The sequence below is a fragment of the Ranitomeya imitator genome, chromosome 6, assembly GCF_032444005.1.
Source record: "Ranitomeya imitator isolate aRanImi1 chromosome 6, aRanImi1.pri, whole genome shotgun sequence".
Taxonomy (NCBI): Eukaryota; Metazoa; Chordata; class Amphibia; order Anura; family Dendrobatidae; genus Ranitomeya; species Ranitomeya imitator.
In genome coordinates this window covers 576110965-576127901 of record NC_091287.1, presented here as the reverse complement: position 1 = coordinate 576127901, position 16937 = coordinate 576110965, and the positions used below count along the sequence as shown (strand labels likewise).

At 56.5% G+C, this 16937-nt stretch overlaps 1 protein-coding gene across 12 annotated transcripts in view; it reads right to left on the bottom strand.

Moving 5' to 3' along the window:
• The window catches only part of LOC138643272 (plectin-like), a 554763-nt gene that overhangs the window by 119605 nt on the left and 418221 nt on the right, over nt 1-16937 (bottom strand). For 6 of the 12 annotated variants that reach the window (XM_069732195.1, XM_069732200.1, XM_069732191.1 and 3 more), the window contains 3 exons: nt 16081-16142; nt 4263-4352; nt 2515-2550 (listed from right to left, as the gene is read on the bottom strand). In XM_069732195.1, the coding sequence (XP_069588296.1) occupies nt 2515-2550; nt 4263-4352; nt 16081-16142 (188 nt within the window). The remainder of the gene's footprint in view (nt 1-2514; nt 2551-4262; nt 4353-16080; nt 16143-16937) is intronic. The other 6 variants (XM_069732204.1, XM_069732192.1, XM_069732202.1 and 3 more) reach the window with 1 other exon arrangement.

Here is a 16937-nt window from a genome sequence, read left to right as displayed (position 1 = left end):
GCAGTGACTATAGTGCCGCCATCCTGACCCTGGTGCAGTGACTATAGTGCCGCCATCCTGACCCTGGTGCAGTGACTATAGTGCCGCCATCCTGATCCTAGTGCAGGGACTACAGTGCCGCCAACCTGACCCTGGTGCAGTGACTATAGTGCCGCCATCCCGATCCTAGTGCAGGGACTACAGTGCCGCCAACCTGACCCTGGTGCAGTGACTATAGTGCCGCCATCCCGATCCTAGTGCAGGGACTACAGTGCCGCCAACCTGACCCTGGTGCAGTGAATATAGTGCCGCCATCCCGATCCTAGTGCAGGGACTATAGTGCCGCCATCCTGACCCTGGTGCAGTGACTATAGTGTCGCCATCCTGACCCTGGTGCAGTGACTACAGAGCCACCATCCTGATCCTAGTGCAGTGACTATAGTGCCGCCATCCCGATCCTAGTGCAGTGACTACATTGCCGCCATACTGACCCTGGTGCAGTGACCAGAGTGCTGCCATCCTGACCCTGGTGCAGTGACTACCGTGCCTCCATTCTGACCCTGGTGCAGTGACTATAGTGCCGCCATCCTGACCCTGGTGCAGTGACTATAGTGCCTCCATACTGATCCTAGTGCAATGACTATAGTTCCGCCATCCTAATCCTAGTGCAGTGACCACAGTGCTGTCATCCTGAACCTGGTGCAGTGGCTACAGAGCCGCCATCCTGACCCTGGTGCAGTGACTATAGTGCCGCCATCCTGACCCTGGTGCAGTGACTATAGTGCCGCCACACTGATCCTAGTGCAGTGACTATAGTGCCTCCATCCTAATCCTAGTGCAGTGACTATAGTGTCTCCATCCTGACCCTGGTGCAGTGACTATAGTGCCGCCATCTTGACCCTAACGCAGTGACTACAGATCCGCCATCCTGACCCTGGTGCAGTGACTACAGTGTCTCCATCCTGACCCTGGTGCAGTGACTATAGTGCTGCTATACTGATCCTAGTGCAGTGACTATAGTGCCGCCATCCTGACCCTGGTGCAGTGACTATAGTGCCGCCATCCTGACACTGGTGCAGTGACTATAGTGCCGCCATCCTGACCCTGTTGCAGTGACTATAGTGCCGCCATCCTGACCCTGGTGCAGTGACTATAGTGCCGCCATCCTGACCCTGTTGCAGTGACTATAGTGCCGCCATCCTGACCCTGGTGCAGTGACTATAGTGCCGCCATCCTGACCCTGTTGCAGTGACTATAGTGCCGCCATCCTGACCCTAGTGCAGTGACTACAGTGCCGCCATACTGATCCTAGTGCAATGACTATAGTTCCACCATCCTAATCCTAGTGCAGCGACCACAGTGCTGCCATCTTGACCCTAACGCAGTGACTACAGACCCGCCATCCTGACCCTGGTGCAGTGACTATAGTGCCGCCACATTGATCCTAGTGCAGTGACTGTAGTGCTGCCATCCTGATCCCAGAGCTGTGATGTTTCACCCATCAGGTGCACACAGAGGCGTCAGTCACATTCCTGAAGCGCAGACGTCCGCCATAAAGGGACATTCAGGAAATCCCATGGATGTCCGCCCTGTGAGCGTGCGCTTCCTGTAGAGGAAAGACCTTCAAAGACGGATTGTGAGGAGGACGCGGTGCGTCACATGGAGCCCTCAGCAGCCGATCACAGCGCCCTCCTCACACATCGTCACCCCTGACCCGGGGCGCCGGCCGCAGAGAGCTCGGGAGCCTGTCCAGACATGGCAGAGGTGGCCGTCCAGGTGAGACGCCATCACACTATCCAATATGGCTGCACAGATTATCCCACGCTCACCGAGCCACCGATATCAGGCATGGACCCGCGGCGCAGTCACACGGGAGGGGGCGGAGCCATGCATCTTCAGCCAATCAATTCCAGTAACAAATCACTAGAGATGAAGGAATTTGCTCGGGTTCCCTCTTATAAGGCAAGCTATAGCGCTTACAGAATAACCTGCAGAGAGAACCCGGATACATGGAGCGCGCCGGCTGATCGGCACCGCAGCTGCCTGTGTCGCGGCTGCGTTACAGCCTGTGTCTCAGGCTCTCCATGCATGTGACTATCACACAGCCGCGACACAGGCAGCTGCGGAGTCGATCAGTCGGCACACTCCATGTATCCGGGTTACCTCTGCAGATTATTCGGTAAGCGCTATAGCTTGCCTTATAAGAGGGAACCCGAGCAAATTCCCTTATCTCCACAATCACCAATCATGTTAGCGTTAGTCTAATCTGATTGGCTGACTATAGTGTGTGGTGTCATCCCGAGCCGTGCGGGGCCACGCACCACGAGCAGTGCTACATGGGGGAGGGGGCAGTCATTACTTGTGTGGGGGATGGACAGCTCCATGTCCTGCTCGACTCCCTGCGCCATCATCAGCGGGCACAATGGATGGCGCTGCCCGGGCAGGGATGACATCACGTCCGCTCTCAGCCAATGGCAGGCCAGCATGCGACTAGAACATCATGTAGGTGCAAACATGGCGCCCTCCGGCACTCACCAGCCGCAGGTTCCTGATAACGTCCCGCTCCCTCGGCTACCCAGCAACAGCAGTGCAAGAAGGGAGCAAAGGGAAGAGGGCAGAGGTCAGGGTCCAGCAAACAGGAGACACAAGGGGGAGAGAGAGCGAAGGGGTTATCCCAGCAGAAGTGTTAATAGGTTAAAGGAGGAGCCCACCCACAGCTGAAGGAGTGGGCTGAGGAACGCCGCCACCACAGCCGAGGGTCTCGGGAAGGATAAGGAGTGCAAACAGAGGACCGCACCGACCCCACCTGGACTCCTGTCACTTATTACCGGGGAACTCGAGAAGGATGAGGAGTGCGTACAGAGGACCGCACCGACCCCACCTGGACTACTGTCACTTATAACCGGGGAACTCGAGAAGGATGAGGAGTGCATACAGAGGACCACACCGACCCCACCTGGACTACTGTCACTTATAACCGGGGAACTCGAGAAGGATGAGGAGTGCATACAGAGGACCACACCGACCCCACCTGGACTACTGTCACTTATAACCGGGGAACTTGAGAAGGATAAGGAGTGCATACAGAGGACCGCACCGACCCCGCCTGGACTACTGTAACTTATTATCGAGGGTCTCGGGGAGGATAAGGAGTGCATACAGAGGACCGCACCGAGCCCCGCCTGGACTACTGTAACTTATTACCGGGGGTCTCGGGGAGGATAAGGAGTGCATACAGAGGACCGCACCGACCCCGCCTGGACTCCTGTAACTTATTACCGGGGAACTGGAGAAGGATAAAGAGTGCATACAGAGGACCGCACCGACCCCCACCTGGTCTCCTGTCACTTATTACTGGGGAACTCGAGAAGGAGTGCATACAGAGGACAGCACCGACCCCCGCCTGGACTCCTGTCACTTATTACTGGGGAAGTCGAAGGATAAGGAGTGCATACAGAGGACCGCACCGACCCCCGCCTGGACTCCTGTCACTTATTACCGGAGGTCTCGAGAAGGATGCGGAGTGCATACAGATGACCGCATCACCCTCACCTGGACTCCTGTCCCTTATTACCGGGTGTCTTGAGAAAGGATAAGGAGTGCATACAGATGACTGTATCACCCCCACCTGGACTCTTGTCACTTATTACCGGGGGTCTCGGGGAGGATAAGGAGTGCATACAGAGGACCGCATCACCCCCACCTAGACTCCTGTCACTTATTACCAGGGGTCTCAGGGAGGATAAGGAGTGCATACAGAGGACCGCATCACCCCCACCTGGACTCCTGTCACTTATTACCGGAGATCTCGAGAAGGATAAGGAGTGCATACAGACGACAGCATCACCCCCACCTGGACTCCTGACACTTATTACCGGGGATCTCGAGAAGGATAAGGAGTGCATACAGACGACCGCATCACCCCCACCTGGACTCCTGTCACTTATTAGGGAGGGACTCGGGGAGGATGAGGAGAGCATACAGACGGCCACTTCGCCCCCACCTGGACTCCTGTCACTTATTACTGGGGGATCGGGGAGGATGAGGAGTGCACACAGAGTGATGGGTATATTATTACTGTGACCAGTAGAGTTCACACACTATAGTGTGGGCCCCTGACTTTTATGTAGGGGAGTTGTGTGGGACCCCCAACTATTGGGACAGGAAAACAGTGGATGAGGGTGAGTGACATTAGTAGTGAGAGATGCAAGAGGTCTACACAACATCCCAGGAGAGCGGAAGCTGCAGTCTACATTGAACCTGAGGATATAGTGGTGACTTACCAGTGTCTCCCCCGAGAGAACTTCCAGGAGAGAGATGAGGTTGTGTCCATCACGGAGGTCTTCATACAAATCATTCACGTGACGCTGAGCCTGGAGACAAGAGAGAAAAGGGATTAATATGGAGATAGCCTACTGACCAACAAGCGCCAAGCTGGGCAACTGGGCACAGGAGTGGCCTGCAGAGAAGTGACCGGGCAATTGCGGCACAGGAGAGAGCAGCGGGGAGGAAAAGTGGCTGGGCAACTGCGGCACAGGAGAGGCCTGTGGAGAAGTGACCGGTCAACTACGGCACAGGAGAGACCAGAAGGGAGGAAAAGTGACCGGGCAACTGCAGCAGAGGAGAGACCAGCGGGGAGGAGGAGTGACCAGGCAACTGCAACACAGGAGAGACCAGCGGGGAGGAGAAGTGACCAGCAACTGCGGCACAGGAGAGACCAGCGGGTAGAAGTTACCGGGCAACTGCAGGACAGGAGAGACCAGCAGGGAGGAGAAGTGACTGGGCAACTGCAGCACAGGAAAGACCAGCAGGGAGAAGTGACCGGGCAACTGCACAGTAGAGGCCAGCAGGGAGGAGAAGTGACTGGACAACTGCATCACAAGAGAGAACATCGGGGAGAAGTTACAGGGCAACTGCAGGACAGGAGAGACCAGTGTGGAGAAATGACAGGGCAACTGCAGGACAGGAGAGACCAGCAGGGAGAAGTGACCAGGCAACTGCGGCACAGGAGAGACCAGCGGGAAGGAGAAGTGACCTGGCAACTGCAGCACAGGAGAGACCAGTGGGGAGAAGTGACCGGGCAACTGCGGACAAGAAGAGACCAGCAGGGAGACGTAGCCGGGCAACTGCGGCACAGGAGAGACCGGCGGGGAGGAGGAGTGACCGGGCATCTGCAGCACAGGAGAGGCCAGCAGGGAGAAGTGACCGGGCAACTGCGGTACAGGAGAGACCAGCGGGGAGGAGAAGTGACCGGGCAACTGCGGCACAGGAGACCAGCAGTGAGAAGTTACCGGGCAACTGCAGCACAGGAGAGACCAGCAGGGAGAAGTGACCGGGCAACTGCAGCACAGGAGAGACCAGCGGGAGGAGAAGTGACCGGGCAACTGCAGCACAGGAGAGACCAGTGTGGAGAAATGACAGGGCAACTGCAGGACAGGAGAGATCAGCGGGGAGAAGTGACCGGGCAACTGCAGCACAGGAGAGACCAGCGGGTAGAAGTTACCGGGCAACTGCAGGACAGGAGAGACCAGCAGGGAGGAGAAGTGACTGGGCAACTGCAGCACAGGAAAGACCAGCAGGGAGAAGTGACCGGGCAACTGCACAGGAGAGGCCAGCAGGGAGGAGGAGTGACCGGGCATCTGCAGCACAGGAGAGGCCAGCAGGGAGAAGTGACCGGGCAACTGCGGCACAGGAGAGACCAGCGGGGAGAAGTGACTGGGCAACTGCGGCACAGTAGAAACCAGCAGGGAGGAGAAGTGACCGGGCAACTGCGGCACAGGAGAGACCAGCAGGGAGAAGTGACCGGGCAACTGCGGCACAGGAGAGACCAGCGGGGAGAAGTTACTGGGCAACTGCAGGACAGGAGAGACCAGCAGGGAGGAGAAGTGACTGGGCAACTGCGGCACAGGAGAGACCAGCAGGGAGGAGAAGCGAACAGGCAACTGCACAGGAGAGGCCAGCGGGGAGAAGTGACTGGGCAACTGCAGTACAGAAGAGACCAGCGGGGAGGAAAAGTGACTGGGCAACTGCGGCACAGGAGAGACCAGCGACGAGAAGTTACCGGGCAACTGTAGGACAGGAGAGATCAGTAGGGAATAGAAGTGACTGGGCAACTGCGGCACAGGAGACCAGCAGGGAGAAGCGACAGGTCAACTGCACAGGAGAGGCCAGCAGGGAGAAGTGACTGGGCAACTGCAGCACAGGAGAGACCAGCGGGGAGGAGAAGTGACCGGGCAACTCCGGCACAGGAGAGACCAGTGGGGAGGAGAAGTGAGTGACCGGGCAACTGCGACACAGGAGAGACCAGCGGGGAGGAAAAATGACCGGGCACTGCAGCACAGGAGAGACCAGTGGGGAGGAGAAGTGACCAGGCAACTGCAGCACAGGAGAGACCAGCGGGGAGGAGAAGTGACAGGGCAACTGCGGACCAGGAGAAACCAGCTTTGAGAAGTAACCCGGCAACTGCGGCACAGGAGAGACCAGCGGGGAGGAGAAGCGACCAGGCAACTGCAGCATGGGAGTGGCCAGCAAGGAGAAGTGACTGGGCAACTGCGGCACAGGAGAGACCAGTGTGGAGAACTGACCAGGCAACTGCAGCACAGGAGAGGCCAGCAAGGAGAAGTGACCGGGCAACTGCGGCACAGAAGAGGCCAGCGGGGAGGAGAAGTGGCCGGGCAACTGTGGCACAGAAGAGACCAGCGGGGAGGGGAAGTGACCGGGTAACTGCAAGACAGGAGAGACCAGCAGGGAGAAGTGATTGAGCAACTGCGGCACAGGAGAGAACAGCAGAGAGAAGTGAGCGGGCAACTGAAGCACAGGAGAGACCGGCGGAGAGAAGTGGCCGGGCAACTGTGGCACAGAAGAGACCAGCGGGGAGGGGAAGTGACCGGGCAGCTGCAAGAGAGGAGACCAGCAGGGAGGAGAAGTGATCGAGTTAGGCTACGTTCACATTAGCATTTTGCGTGTTTGCGTCGGGCGACGCAGCGGCGACGCATGCATCATGCGCCCCTATATTTAACATGGGGGACGCATGGACATGCGTTGTGCGACGCATGCGTTTTTTTTGCCGCAAGCGTCGGGCGCAGAAAACGCAACAAGTTGCATTTTTCTTGCGTCCAAATTTCGGCAAAAAACGACGCATGCGTTGCAAAACGCAGCGTTTTTGCATGCGTTTTGGTGCGTTTTTATTTGCGTTGTGCGTTGCGTCGCCGACGCAGCGGCGCACAACGCAAATCTGAACGTAGCCTAACTGCGGCACAGGAGAGACCAGCAGAGAGAAGTGAGCGGGCAACTGAAGCACAGGAGAGACCGGCGGGGAGAAGTTACTGGGCAACTGCAGTACAGGAGACCAGCGGGAAGGAAGTGACTGGGCAACTACGACACAGGAGAGACCAGCGGGGAGGAGAAGTGACTGGGCAACTGCAGCACAGGAGAGACCAGCGGGGAGGAGTAGTGACTGGGCAATTGCGGAACAGGAAAGACCTGCGGAGGAGGAGAGGGGTCTGGGACTGCAGTACAGGACAGGCCAGTGGCAGAGGAGAAGCTGTTGGCAGCAGGATGGCTGGGACAACAGCAGGGCGGAGGACTTGGCACAATCTCTGCCTCACTGTGGAGCAAGGTTTAACCTTTCATCTGTAATGTGTTTGCCACCTCGCCCAGCACTGCCCATCAGAGCAGCATCCTTGCTGACGATGCGTGATAAGACACTGCACCTCTGATCCCTGCTCCTGGGTGTTTGATGCACCAGATACACAGGGAGTACTCCCGACTTGCATGGAGCTGGAATTCCCTGGCACTAGGCCTCTCTTCTGTAGGAAAATTCTCATAAAGAGCCCAATGTCTCCAGGAGTCTCCGGAGGCCAAATCAGCAGAATGTATGGAATATGTGAGCCAACGGCGCTGGCAGAGCTGGGCACGCTCCTCAGCACGCAAAGCCACCTCCATACTGCTGTACTAAACGCAGCCCCATCTGCTCAACACAAGGCGTCAGGGCATATCTACAGCAGACGGGTGGTCCAGAAACAGGGCTGCCACCTGACTAGCACAGGGTGGTGTTAGACTGCCTCCATGCCTCATGCTTTCCGTCTGTGGCATGGACAGGGTTAAGTAGGCAGACACCTTCTTAGTAAATAGACATGAACGGCAGAGATTAGCGGAAGCGGCATGTACAATCTATACAATCCGCGTATGGCTGCGCCCCGGGCATCACAGGTGACAGCGCCATTGTACAACACAGCTGTCAGCAGGTCGGGGCGTCTGTGACAATGATGGCGGCATGCAGACAGTCCTCACAGCACATTATGACAACCACCGTCTCACACCATGCCGAGGATGAGTGCGGCATGGACAGACACCAGCAGCCATCACCATGACCAATGACAGATGGTAAAGACACAATGTCAGGCCAATCCGCAGCAACAAACGGACGTGTGGTTAATATGGTACAAGCCATGCACACAGTCCTGCGGTGACCCAGCAGATGGGGAAGCGGGCACCTACCTCTGCCCTCCAGTGCTGCAGAGTCCACAGGAGAAGAGGAGACGGATGGGAGGAGGCCGAGACGGGCGGTAGGAGAGGAGGAGGCCGAGACAGGCAGGAGGAAAGAAGGAGGACGAAACGGACGGGAGGAAAGAAGGAGGACGAAACGGACGGGAGGAAAGGAGGAGGGCCGAGACGAACGGGAGGAGAGGAGGAGGGCCGAGACGGGCGGGAGGAAAGGAGGAGGGCCGAGACGGACGGGAGGAAAGAAGGAGGGCAGAGACGGACGGGAGGAAAGAAGGAGGGCCGAGACGGACAGGAGGCCGAGACGGACAGGAGGACGAGACGGACAGGAGGACGAGACGGACAGGAGGACGAGACGGACAGGAGGACGAGACGGACAGGAGGACGAGACGGACAGGAGGACGAGACGGACAGGAGGCGAGAAGGGAGAGGAGAGGAGGAGACCGAGACGGACGGAGGGGAAAGAAGGAAGACAAGATGGATGAGAGGAAAGGAGGAGGTCGAGAGGGACGGAAGGAGAGAAGGAGGCCGAGACGGACGGGAGGAGAGAAGAAGGCCGAGACGGACGGGAGGAGAGAAGGAGGCCGAGACGGACGGGAGGAGAGAAGGAGGCCGAGACGGACGGGAGGAGAGAAGGAGGCCGAGACGGACGGGAGGAGAGAAGGAGGCCGAGACGGACGGGAGGAGAGAAGGAGGCCGAGACGGACGGGAGGAGAGAAGGAGGCCGAGACGGACGGGAGGAGAGAAGGAGGCCGAGACGGACGGGAGGAGAGAAGGAGGCCGAGACGGACGGGAGGAGAGAAGGAGGCCGAGACGGACGGGAGGAGAGAAGGAGGCCGAGACGGACGGGAGGAGAGAAGGAGGCCGAGACGGACGGGAGGAGAGAAGGAGGCCGAGACGGACGGGAGGAGAGAAGGAGGCCGAGACGGACGGGAGGAGAGAAGGAGGCCGAGACGGACGGGAGGAGAGAAGGAGGCCGAGACGGACGGGAGGAGAGAAGGAGGCCGAGACGGACGAGGACGGGAGGAGAGAAGGAGGCCGAGACGGACGAGGACAGGAGGAGAGAGGGATGAGGACAGGAGGAGAGAGGGATGAGGAGGAGATACGGAAGAGAGGATGAAGAAAAGAACAGGAAACAAAGTTATCAAACAAAGGCCAGAGGTAACAGAGACCTGTAGAGAACATCCAGGGCCGACAGAAAACCCGCAACCACTGAGGAGCTATAGCCCCTCAGAGACTATTGCTCCCCAACATACAGCACATCAGACACCATTGCTCCCTGACCTACAGCCCATCAGAGACCATTGCTCCTCGACCTACAGCCCCTCAGAGACCATCGCTCCCCAACCTACAGCACCTCAGAGACCATCGCTCCCGGACCTACAGCACCTCAGAGACCATCGCTACTCGACCTACAGGACATCAGAGGCCATTGCTCCCCGACCTACAGCCCCTCAGAGACCATCACTCCCCAATCTACAGTCCCTGAGACCATGTTCCTCAACCTTTAGAACATCAGAGACCATCGCTCCACGAAATACAGCCCCTCAGAGACCATCATTCTCCGACCTTCAGCCACTCAGAGACCATCACTCGCCAATCTAAAGCCCCTCAGAGACCATCGCTCCCCAACACATCAGAGATCCTCGTTACTTGACCTACAGGACATCAGAGACCATCGCTCCCCGACCTACAGAACATCAGAGACCACTGCTCCCCGATCTACAGCCCCTCAGAGACCATTGTTCTCCGACCTACAGAACATCAGAGACCATCGCTCCACGACCTGCAGAACATCAGAGACCATTGCTCCCTGACATACAGCACATCACAGACCATCATTCCCCAACCTACAGCCCGTCATAGACCATTGCTCCCCGACCTACAGCCTCTCAGATAAAGTCATTCCCCAATCTACAGCCCCTCAGAGACCATTGCTCCCCGACCTACAGCACATCAGAGATCCTCGGTACTCGATCTACAGGACATCAGAGACCATTGCTAGAGAAAAAGTGGGTGGTTGGAGCTTACAACAATTGTGAGCTTAGAGTTTATGGGAGGCAAAACTGGCAAGTGCCATGTCTCCAGCTTGTGCAGCACAGCAACAATAGAAGGCAAAATTACTATGATTAAGGGCATCCTTAATGATGAAGACGCCAGAAACGCCTCAGTTATTTAACCCGGTTTGTCTTTTTTATGGCTTGCTCAATAAAATCCTTGCTTTACTGAGCCGCTGGAAGTACCACTCTCCTCTAGAGACCCTCGCTAATCGGCCTACAGGACCCCAAGGAGGTCCCTTTGCCGGCCTACAGGACCCCAAAGAGGCCCCTTTGCCGGCCTACAGGACCACAAGGAGGCCCCTTCGCCGGCCTACAGAACCCCAAGGAGGTCCCTTCGCCGGCCTACAGGACCCCAAGAAGGGCCCTTCGCCGGTCTACAGGACCCAGAGGAGGCCCCTTCGCCGGCCTACAGGACCCCAAGGAGACCCCTTCGCCGGCAAACAGGACCACAAGGAGGCCAGTCGCCAGCTGTCATGGATCAAACCTTGTACGTCTGTGTCTTGCTCAGTGGTGGTTGGACTCGGCCCCCTCATCTCGGCCGTGTCTCTGAGCACTGAACACCTTGTACCTCTGCGTCTCAGTGGTGATCATCCTCGGCCTCCTCGATCTACTAGGGATCCCGCCTACCAGTGAAGTCACCATGGCGTGGACCCTCGGTATAAGAGCACTTGGTGAACAGTTTCCTTATATTCCAGCTTGCACCATCCAAAAGTTAATCCTTCATAGCAGGTCTTCTTACATCCATAAGAAGTTATAGAACTGCCCCTGTGACACGTGGGGCCCCTGGTAGAATAATGGTCTTCTTGTATCAAGAAAGATGTGGCGTCCTGAACAGCAGCATCGCCCGAGGCGCGAAGGACCCACCCAGCACCAGAATAATGGAGGCGCAGGACGACTGGCATGTCACAGTGCGAAGAGAACAAGGACACAATGAGATCTTGAACAACAGTTGCCGCAAGAAAGAAAGTGCACAAGAGGGAAAGAGAGCCCGTGAGAGGAAGAGAGAAATCACAAGAGAAAAAAAGCACGCGTGAGAAAGAACGAAAAAGTGAGCGTTAGTTAAGGAATAGAAAGCATTCGAGAAAGTTAGCGTGCAAGAAAGAAAGCACGAGAGAGAAAGCACGAGAGGGACAGCAAGCACACATGAGGAAGAGAGAAATCACAAGAGCAAGCACGCGTGAGAAAGAACGAAAAAGTGAGCGCGCGGAAGAGAGAAAGCATGAAAGCGTGTGTTAGAAAGAAAGCATGAGAGAAAGCAAGCGAGCGAAAGCAAGATTGAGTGAGAAAGCACGAGGGAAAACGAGCGCACGTGAGAAAAAGCGCGAGACAGAAAGCAAGTGCGCATGAGAAAAAGCACAAGACAGAAAGCGAGCGCACGTGAGAAAGAAAGCACGAGAGAAAGCGAGCGCGTGAGAAAGCAAAAGCACAAGAAAGCGAGCGCGTGTGAGAAAGAAAGCACGAGAAAGCGAGCGTGTGAGAAAGCAAAAGCACAAGAAAGCGAGCGCACATGAGAAAGAAAGCACGAGAGAAAGTAAGCGCGCGTGTGAAAAAGCACGAGAAAAATAACAAAAAAGTGAGCGCGTATGAGGAAGAGAAAGCATGAGAGAAAGCGAGCGAGTGAGAAAGCACAAGAAAACGAGCGCGCTTAGGAAAAAGAATGTAACAAAGCGAGCGCGCATAAGAAAAAGCATGAGACAGAAAGCGAACGTGCAAGAGAAAAAGCACAAGACAGAAAGCGAGCGCATGTGAGAAAGAAAGAACGAGAAAGCGAGCTCGCCTGAGAAAGCAAGAGAAAACGAGTGAGCGTGAGAAAAAGCACGAGACAGAAAGCGAGCGCATGTGAGAAAAAACAAGAGGCACAAAGCGAGTGTGCATGAGAAAGAAATAACGAACAAGAAAGCGCGCGCGAGAGGAAAAGTGCACGCGAGAGAGGAAAAGTGAGTGCGCGAGAGGAAAAGCGCGCAAGCGAGAGGGAAAGCGCGCAAGCGAGAGGGAAAACGCGCAAGCGAGAGGGAAAACGCGCAAGCGAGAGAGTGGGAGAGCGCGCAAGCGAGAGAGAGAGCGTGCAAGCGAGAGGGGAAAGCGCGCAAGCGAGAGAGGGAGAGCGCGCAAGCGAGAACGCGCAAGCGAGAGAGGGAGGGAGAGCGCGCAAGCGAGAGAGAGGGAAAGCGCGCAGGCGAGAGAGAGGGAAAGTGATCTTAGGCACAGGAGAGAGAAGATGATATCTTTGCACTTCGTACAAGCGACAGATCCCCATAAGAGTACATTCCGTCAATTCAGCATCCGGAGGTCCAATAGTTCAGACAGCCTGCCACCTGTCTCCAGCACAGGGCTGCCCAATCATCTGGAGTGCTGCCAGACTGCAGGAGGCTGAAGATATTCCAGGTCGGCTTCCTCCTCTGATAACAACATGTTTGGGGAAGTTCTGGGGCAGAGATCCAAACAGGAGGCCAAGAGCAGCCGGGGATTTCTCACAGCATTTCTAGGCCGGGAGCCGAGACAGTGAAAGGCGGGGAGCTGACAGACAGCGGGGGGCAAGAGACGGCGGCGGAGCGAGCAGGTCACTGACTGATCAGCGCAACAAATATAGGAGGAAAAAAAATACAGAACCAACTTGTACAGAGAACGCAGCGACAATCTGCAGAGACAAACTGCACAGAGAGCGCGGAGACAACCCGCACAGAGAGCGCAGCGACAATCCGCACAGAGACAACCCGCAGAGTGAGCACGGCGACAACCCGCACAGAGCGCGGAGACAACCCGCACAGAGAGCGCGGAGACAACCCGCACAGAGAACGAGGAGACAACCCGCACAAAGAGCGCGGAGACAACCCGCACAGAGAGCGCGGAGACAACCCGCACAGAGAGCGCGGAGACAACCCGCACAGAGAGCGCGGAGACAACCCGCACAGAGAACGAGGAGACAACCCGCACAAAGAGCGCGGAGACAACCCGCACAGAGAGCGCGGAGACAACCCGCACAGAGAGCGCGGAGACAACCCGCACAGAGAGCGCGGAGACAACCCGCACAGAGAGCGCGGAGACAACCCGCACAGAGAGCGCGGAGACAACCCGCACAGAGAGCGCGGAGACAACCCGCACAGAGAGAGATGGTACAGAGAGCGCAGAGACAACACGCACAGAGAGAGATGGTACAGAGAGCGCAGAGACAACCCGCACAGGGAGAGATGGTACAGAGAGCGCGGAGACAACCCGCACAGAGAGAGATTGTACAGAGAGCAGAGACAACCCGCACAGAGAGAGATTGTACAGAGAGCGCAGAGACAACCCGTACAGAGAGAGATTGTACAGAGAGCGCAGAGACAACCTGCACAGAGAGAGATTGTACAGAGAGCGCAGAGACAATCCGCACAGAGAGAGATGGTACAGAGAGCGCAGAGACAACCTGCAGAGAGAGAGATGGTTCAGAGAGCAGAGACAACCCGCACAGAGAGAGATTGTACAGAGAGCGCAGAGACAATCCGCACAGAGAGATGGTACAGAGAGCGCAGAGACAACCCGCACAGAGAGAGATGGTACAGAGAGCAGAGACAACCCGCACAGAGAGAAATTGTACAGAGAGCGCAGAGACAATCCGCACAAAGAGATGGTACAGAGAGCGCCATGACAACCCGCACAGAGATGGCACAGAGAGCAGAGACAACCCGCACATAGAGGGCAATAATAAATGCAGAGAGCGCTCGCGCTTTCACTAACAGCACGTGCTCCGCTCGTCTCCCTGAGCTGCAGAGCTGACGATCCAAGAGCCAGATCCCCATTCCTTACATTGTAGCTTTGGTTCCCTGTGGTGGTTTCTACAGTAACAGTAAAAACAGACATCGCAACAACTGAAGAGCTGCTCACATGGACCCCAGCAGCCGACAGGAAGAGGCGACCACAAGACTTCCTTACTGCGGTAATCAGAGATCATGGCATCGCTCATCATGAAATAATGGGAACCACAAGTCCCAGGAATCCAAAGACTAAAACGAGGGCACCCCCATCGAGTGTGTACAGTGCCCCAACATCTGAGGTAGCATCCTCACATACAAGGGCTACACCTTCGTGGCATGCATTGGTGGCAGGTCTGTGCGTGCAGGCGGACATCACCAGTTGCAAGTCTGAGTGCACAGGCGGTAGGTCTGAGGGCACAGGCGGACGTCACCAGTGGTAGGTCTGAGGGCACAGGCGGACATCACCAGCTGCAGGTCTGAATGCGCAGGAGGACGTCACCAGTGGTAGGTGTGAATGCGCAGGAGGACGTCACCAGTGGTAGGTCTGAATGCGCAGGAGGACGTCACCAGTGGTAGGTCTGAGGGCACAGGCGGACATCACCGGTGGTAGGTCTGAGGGCACAGGCGGACGTCACCAGTGGTAGGTCTGAGTGCACAGGCGGACGTCACCAGTGGTAGATCTGAGGGCACAGGCGGACACCACCGGTGGTAGGTCTGAGTGCACCGGCGGACGTCACCAGTGGTAGATCTGAGGGCACAGGCGGACGTCACGGGTGGTAGGTCTGAGTGCACAGGAGGACGTCACCAGTTGTAGGTCTGAGTGCACAGGCAGACGTCACCAGTGGTAGGTCTGAGTGCACAGGCGGACGTCACCAGTGGTAGGTCTGAGTGCACAGGCGGACGTCACCAGTGGTAGGTCTGAGGGCACAGGCGGACGTCACCAGTGGTAGGTCTGAGGGCACAGGCGGACGTCACCAGTGGTAGGTCTGAGGGCACAGGCGGACGTCACCAGTTGTAGGTCTGAGTGCACAGGAGGACGTCACCAGTGGTAGGTCTGAGTGCACAGGCGGACGTCACCAGTGGTAGGTCTGAGGGCACAGGCGGACGTCACCAGTGGTAGGTCTGAGGGCACAGGCGGACGTCACCAGTGGTAGGTCTGAGGGCACAGGCGGACGTCACCAGTTGTAGGTCTGAGTGCACAGGAGGACGTCACCAGTGGTAGGTCTGAGTGCACAGGCAGACGTCACCAGTGGTAGGTCTGAGGGCACAGGCGGACGTCACCAGTGGTAGGTCTGAGTGCACAGGAGGACGTCACCAGTTGTAGGTCTGAGTGCACAGGCAGACGTCACCAGTGGTAGGTCTGAGTGCACAGGCGGACGTCACCAGTGGTAGGTCTGAGTGCACAGGCGGACGTCACCAGTGGTAGGTCTGAGGGCACAGGCGGACGTCACCAGTGGTAGGTCTGAGGGCACAGGCGGACGTCACCAGTGGTAGGTCTGAGGGCACAGGCGGACGTCACCAGTGGTAGGTCTGAGTGCACAGGCGGACGTCACCAGTGGTAGGTCTGAGTGCGCAGGCGGACGTCACCGGTGGTAGGTCTGAGTGCACAGGCGGACGTCACCAGTGGTAGGTCTGAGTGCGCAGGCGGACGTCACCAGTGGTAAGTCTGAAAGCGCAGGCGGACGTTACTGGTGGTAGGTCTGAGAGTGCAGGTAGAGGTCACTGGTCGTAGGTCTGAGGGCGCAGGTGCTTTAGTTGGAGATAAGGTGTAGGCTCAGTATACACAGCGGGGGAGTTGCACTCACCTTTATCAGATGCTTGTTCACCCATTTGGTAAATGTCTTCTTCTGCACCCGGTCTCGTTCATCTGTAAGAGAGACGATGAGGGGTTGTTACACACGGCTTCTAATGAGCGGTGGAGAAAGAAAGAGCAGAACTCCCTCTACACTGACCAACACATAATACAGGTAGTAACATGGTGTACCCGGGCACAGTACCCCAATAACAGAGCAGGATGAATGTACCCGGGCACAGTACCCCAATAACAGGGAGCAGGATGAATGTACACGGGCACAGTACCCCAATAACAGGTAGTAGGATGACGTACACAGATACAGTACCCCAATAATCGGTAGTAGGATGCTGTACACAGGCACAGTACCCCAATAACAGGTAGTAGGATGACGTACACAGATACAGTACCCCAATAACAGGTAGTAGGATGCTGTACACAGGTACAGTACCCCAATAACAGGTAGTAGGATGATGCACACTGGCACAGTACCCCAATAACAGGTAGAATGATGCACACAGATACAGTACCCCAATAACAGGTAGTAGGATGACGTACAGAGGTACAGTACCCCAATAACAGGCACTAGGATGACGTACACAGGCACAGTACCCCAATAACAGGTAGCAGGATGACGTACACAGGCACAGTACCCCAATAACAGGCACTAGGATGACGTACACAGATACAGTACCCCAATAACAGGTAGTAAAATGCTATACACAGATACAGTACCCCAATAACAGGTAGTAGGATGACGTACACAGGCACAGTACCCCAATAACAGGCACTAGGATGACGTACACAGATACAGTACCCCAATAACAGGTAGTAAAATGCTGTACACAGATACAGTACCCCAATAACAGG